The following is a 6,486-nucleotide window of genomic DNA, read 5'->3' on the forward strand; positions in this document are numbered from 1 at the left end:
TTTAAAATGGATACCTCTGAGCATTTTGTATATGTTTGGTTTTGTAAAAGTCAATAGATTTCTTTGTAAATTCATACCCATTATATATATGTAATATAAATTCCAGTCATTCTCTTAAGTATTTCCAAATAATTTAAGAAATACTGTACTAAAACAATAATGTTTTGTATTATTTGTTTCAATGCTGAAACAAGCCATATGCTGTTTCTCTTGCAGCTGCTGTCAAAGCCTTTAAAGATGCAAGACAAAATGTTGTTGAAGTTAAGTCATCAAAGAATGCTTCAGAAGAAAATGATTCCAAGGACACTTTGTGTTCAAACGACGATGCCAGTAAGTTACAGCATGAAGGAACTATTATCAGTGAGCAAAAAGAGAAAGAAGCCAAAATATTGGCAAAGAAACCAATAAATAATTCAAAAGAAAATATAGCCAAGATGGAACATGGACCCAAAACAGTGGACATTCCAAATTCTCTATCAAAGCCTTCTGAAAAAGATTCTGCAGTACCCTCTGAACCCCAGAAGATACCTGCTGACCCCAAAATGAAAACATTTAGTCAAACCAAGAAAGAGAAAGAGTCCAGTAGCTCACTTGGTGTTAACAGTGATGGAGAAGAATTACATGAAGAAGAGAAGGAATATTTTGATGATAGCACAGAAGAAAGGTTTTACAAACAGTCTTCCATGTCTGAGGATAGTGATAGTGGTGATGACTTCTTCATTGGGAAAGTCAAACGGACACGGAAGAAGGAAAGTAGTTGTCATTTTTCAGTTAAGGAACAAAACCCCCCCAAAAAATTGTTGCCTGAAGAAGATATACTTGAAACCCATCAGGATATGAGAAGTGATAAAAACAAGCCACGTACAGAAGCAAGGAAGTTTGAATCAGTGTTTTTCCATTCTTTATCTGGATCTAAAAGCTCTGGAAGGTAAGAGTATTTTTTCATCCTGAAAGAATTATTAGTTCTTAATTTTTCAAAAGATATGAAATAACCACACATCCTGACATTGAGATACTATCTCTCATACATAATTCTAGTTTGTACAATACATCCTATAAAGTTTAGACTTGGCCCTCTCCAACTTTATATTGGATAATATATACAAATACACGTATGATAATGCCACATTTTTCCAACCTCATCAGAAAATGAGACAATATAGATAAATAATTTGTCTAATTTAATTGTCTAGCTAATTTAAGTTTATTCCTTTGATTATCAAAGTTTTGAAACTTTTAGTTAGCTTTTGGTGAAAACTTTTGAAAATTTCTCACATACCTCACTTTTTAAACAGAACTGTCTGAAAAAAATGTGGTGAGTTTTTTTGTTTTTTTTTTTCTCTTGTTGACCCAGGGCATTATTGTAAAACTCAACCGTTTTATTATGTATTTCTGTTTCAGTAGATAAGACTGCTTGCCCTAACAGTGAGTTTCTCCAGACTGCTTTGTATTTGGTGATGCTGTCATCCTTATCCCTTCTGTTAATCACTACTTTTCATAGCTGTTTTGTTATAAATCAATAAGTTTAACTTCATTTGTAATTCTAATCTGGTAGGGGATATCTTCACATTTTAGAATAAAAATCATGGTTAGCTATTTTCTTCCATAAACTTTTTCTATAATTTATAGGTCAGGCATAATTTTTAGTAGAATAGAAAAATGTGATGTTGAAATTTTCCAAAAAAGTCAGAGTATGGAAAAGACACACAAACCATCTTTGGAGCCTTGAAAATTATTACATTATTTCATATATCTCCCAACTGTGCCTAAAAAAGCTACAGTTTTTCCCTCACTTGAAAATTAAGCACCACTATCCCTTCCCTCTCCCAAAAAAATGTTAATCTTAATTTTTGTTATATGTGATTGTTATATGGGACTCATTCCCCCTGTAAGATTTTTGAAATTCTTTGTCTAGATAGTTCTCAAAGGTACAAGGTAACCAAGACAGGATATTTTATGGCCAGAAATCCCTATACGGGTGGTGAGAGGAAAATTCCTACATGTTTCTGTAGTAATATTGGGGTCTAACAAACCTTTGATGTAGCTAAAACATGGGGTTTTCATAATTTTTTTATTCGTTTCTGGGGGGGTAAAGGAGTATGATAGTTTTTTTTAATGAGTTTTATCAACATTTTTATTATGTTATCTTCTTAAAGTCAGAGGATTTGTTTATCTTTTAAATGTCCTAATGGTGTTTTTCTTCTTTTAGAAATTACAGTGAACAGGCTCCAAGAAGCAAAACCCCAGGTATGTATGAATGACTGTCTGACTTCCATATGCAGTTGAGCAATGCTTTGCCAAAGAGCATGAAAAATTCTAGTTGCTTAGTAGCCTGAATCAATTATGTACCCACAGAAATGGAAATAGAGCGTCTTATAATTATCAGAATAATTTTTAAATTTTAATTATTTTTTTTTACCCTCTATGTCCTGCCAGTAGGAAATATGTTAGACAAAAGTTATCAGGAAATATCGGGTCTATTTAATTTATCTTGAACTAATCGACATATTCTTTGAGTAAATTGCTGTGTAAGTTCCATCTTAGTCAACGCCATGCCATTAAACATTCAGTAATAAGTATGTTACTTTCAGGGTTGAGAGTGAAACCAGATTTTCAGATTAATTCGTAACAAATCAAATTTAATATATTTGGGTGGTCTGACTTCTGTACATAATCCCAAACTCTCACTGATTTAAAATAATAAAAATTTATTTCTCACATTACAGTCTACTATGAATCAGCACAGGGGCTGTGTTTCACATAGTCATTCAAGGATCAGGCTCCTTCCATCTTTGGCTCCTTTCTACTCCTGTTCCCAGGTATTCTCCATTTGACCAACAAAAGGGAATAGAGTACATGGAGAATTTTGTAAGAAGTTTTCATGGGCCAGGCCTGAAAGTGTTAGGGATCAGTTCTGCTCACATTTCATTAGCCAGAATTTAGTTACATGACCCCATCCTAGCCAAAAGGGAGCTAAGAAATGCAGTCTAACTATGCGGCTGGGTGGAAAAAGAAAGTGGAATTTCTTGAACACATAACTGTCTGCTGCTGACCATCCTTTTGATCATCAAATGGTAATTTCACTTTTTTCTCTGGTAATTTCTCAACACATAGAGCACACTATGTGCTTCCTTCCTGAGGAAGCCAACCCAAAGTCCCATCCAGTCATTGTATCCAGTTCAAAGCCTAGAATCCCTGAGTGATGATGCAGTGCTTTCCATCAGATCTCATGATGTGACTGCTCAAAATTTGGTGACCTGTGCACTAAAAAGACACACTGCCTGCCCACAACTCAGACCAGATATTTAGTGGCAGAGCAGGAACAAGGTAACCACAATAAAAACTCTCAATCAGTTAAGGGAAACATGGGAGGTGTGCAACATGTCTACTACCTGAGCAAAGATTGTGAAGAATCTATGAGGAATTTTCTTATCCACTGTTCTCCATGGTCTCTGACTGTGTTCTTGGGAGGGTCTTTGTTCCATGGCCACAGCTGAAGTAGACAGTTAGTATGATCTTCTTGGGAGTTGCCCCAAGTGATTAGTAAAAATATATGATCGTGAAGATGGTTTAAAGTCTTAACAGTCAGGTTTTTTCCAGCCTAGGTTTGTGATTTCTTTCACAATAAAAATTCCCTCTGACCTCTTTATTTCCAGTCAGTCCATCAATGAGCTAGTCACCACACCAAAAATTCTTTCCTAGAGCTATTTTTCAAACTTGCCTTATTTATGTTGGTGGGTCGTTCCCCGCCCCCGCCCTCCGGCCACTGTCCCAGTCATTCAGTGTCTGTTGCATTCAGATTCTCAGGTTTGGTTGAGACGGCCATACCTTTACTCTTATCTCTGCTCCAGGGCTAAATCTCTTTGGGCCTTTACTGCTTAAAATCTTTCTCAGTCTTATCTCTTACTGTTAGGAGTCCAAAGGCTTTTCTAAACCTTTAGGTCCCAAATATCTGAACCCTCTCTTCCCTTTTGATTCTGCTTGTGAGCTGGCCAGTTCTTTCCTGAACTCTTTTTTTTTTGTAATACTTTGCCAAAGAGCCATCAGTACACTAATCTTTTTATTCTTTCCAGCCACTTACCCTTGTGCTGCAATTCCATAGGCATGTAGCCTACTTCCCAAGTTTTCACTGGCAACAGTTTTACCTTTTCCTTAACATATACATAGGATGCTCACTTTTCAGCCTCAGGTATCCATTTCCTTACTACCTACCACTGAACTGCAAAGCCCGTGCCAAATTTTTATGTTATTTTAATGGCTGTATTAAAATACTAGCTTTGGCAAATACGTGGCCTTATATTCACAAATACAGAATAACTATAAATTTAAGACACTCCCACATTTTCCCGATGAGGAAACCCAAGTAAAACATGTTTTTGTTTTTAGTTTATAAATTTATAATAATTTATCCATTTGTTTGCTCATGCAAATATGCTTTACATAATTATGTAAAATATATATCAGTTTAGAAATATTGCCTTATTCAAATTTCAGTTTACATGAAACAATTTCATTTAACATTTAAATTCATCACTATCACTAGAGGCATTCTTTGAGTATTATAGATTTCTAGAGCACATGTGATTTGTACAAGATATGGGACATTTTGAATCTGTATGCAGTGATGTTTTGGAAATGTTATCCCAACTGTACACTTGCTTGTATAACATTATGACATTTGCTTTTTAAGATCTTTAAAAGGCTTCTGACAATGATGGCTAACTTGCAGTGGAGAAATTATACACCCCTAGGACTGATTAATAAATCTGTATTAAATTTTTTACCTCTCTTTTTCTTTCTGATTCTATAAATATGTATTGATTCAGTCTTTTCAGGCCAGCATGTCTCCCAGTACTTTGTTCAAAATAATATAATTGAAGTTTCTCATAATAAGAGAGGTTTGTAAGGACTAGAATACAAGTTGCCACCCTCATATCTGGTGGATAACTTTATGGTTAAAAAAGAACTTAGTCTTAAATTTGAGCAGATACACCTTGCAATCACAACTTTTTGTTCAATAACAGAAGGGAGTGGAATCAATTAACAGCCCTTACAACAGCTCACCTATCAACACTGTTGGATTCAATATTTTAGTTAAAACATGTGAATTTTCTGGCTACATTGCTCCGCACACAGGTATCATATGATAATGAATCATATTCCTTTAAAAATACAAAATGCCCCTCCTTTTTAAATTTTTTTGCCTTATATGTTGTCTGGACTGTGTTTCTTAATATTAGTGTAAATAAGACAGCACAGCATATACTAGGAGGCATGCAACAGACATCTATTTACAACGATTAGAAAGCATGTGTCCCAAAATTGACTGCTCATCTGTGTATTTCAACTTCAAACTTCCCTGTAGGACTTAGATTTTACACTGTGAGGTATTCCATTTAAGTAAAACTAAATTTCTTCCTTAAACACTGATTTGAGAAGATAAAATGTATTTGTTTTCTATGCTATTTATGTATAGACTTAGTTTTCATTAATTTTGCTTTCTCCTCCAGATTTTCAGCAAATTGAACCTCAGATCAATAATCAGTTTAATAAGAGTGCACAAAGAGGATCTGAAAATACAAAACAGAAATCACAGCTGCCTCTTCATCCTTCATGGGAAGCAAGCCGGAGGCGAAAAGAACAGCAATCCAAAATTGCTGTGTTTCAGGGGAAAAAAATTACCTTTGATGATTGATTAGTACTATTTTTTTGTGAACTTCTCTATCTAAAATTTGTTCTTCTTTTTTTAACCTTTCTTCTTTTTTTTTAACCAGCCCATTATTTAAATATGTATTTGAAGAAGTCTCTTTGAGTTTGGTTTTGTCTTTTTTTTTTTTTTAAGTGTGTTCAAGTTATGTTTAAGCTTCCACAAATCAAGTGGATACTTAAATTAATTTTAAATATGTCAAGACTATTCCCTCTATAAAAGAATATTGAGATGTTGGCTGTCCCAGATTTTCTCATTTGTGCTAATCATGAAGCATATTTCACTAGTTTAGCTGTATGTTTCTTTACTTTGAAAATAAATGTTGAGGTATATTTAAAATAATAATGGAAAAATATGAGGAAATTGTAGCTATCTAAAATAGATCATTTTTGCTGAAAATTGTTCTTGTTAGCAAAACTAAGATGGTAACTTTTATTATGGGTATACAGATAATAAATTATATAAGTAAATATTAACTTGTTATAGTTTTAATTATTTGTAATTTTTTGGTTTTTAACTGTTTTAAAATAGGTTCCCAGGAAAATTTTGGATTTCTGAATTATGCTTCACTTAGTTGGACAACATTCATATTTAAATGTAGCAACACAACCAAAAATGTGTTTTATATTTTACTGCATATAACATTTCTGTCAAATCAAGAATGTGTAATATCTTGACCATGTGTTCTTATTTTTTTTTCAGGCAGGGCTTTATTGGGGTCCCTGCTGCAGCAGGGGGCAGCGAGAACCAACAGCAGGTTCTCTTGCTTGCTCTCTCCC

General features: G+C 34.1%; 1 protein-coding gene across 1 annotated transcript in view; it reads left to right on the top strand.

Moving 5' to 3' along the window:
* Window positions 1-6,119, top strand: part of SRFBP1 (serum response factor binding protein 1) — a 66,810-nt gene extending 60,691 nt beyond the window's left edge. Inside the window, exons 6-8 of the mRNA XM_061188081.1 lie at window positions 217-928; window positions 2,210-2,247; window positions 5,511-6,119. Coding sequence (XP_061044064.1) covers window positions 217-928; window positions 2,210-2,247; window positions 5,511-5,695 — 935 coding nt within the window. The 3' untranslated portion in view covers window positions 5,696-6,119. The remainder of the gene's footprint in view (window positions 1-216; window positions 929-2,209; window positions 2,248-5,510) is intronic.
* The last annotated feature ends 367 nt before the right edge of the window (window positions 6,120-6,486 follow it).

Source organism: Eubalaena glacialis, chromosome 4 (assembly GCF_028564815.1).
Source record: "Eubalaena glacialis isolate mEubGla1 chromosome 4, mEubGla1.1.hap2.+ XY, whole genome shotgun sequence".
Lineage (NCBI taxonomy): Eukaryota > Metazoa > Chordata > Mammalia > Artiodactyla > Balaenidae > Eubalaena > Eubalaena glacialis.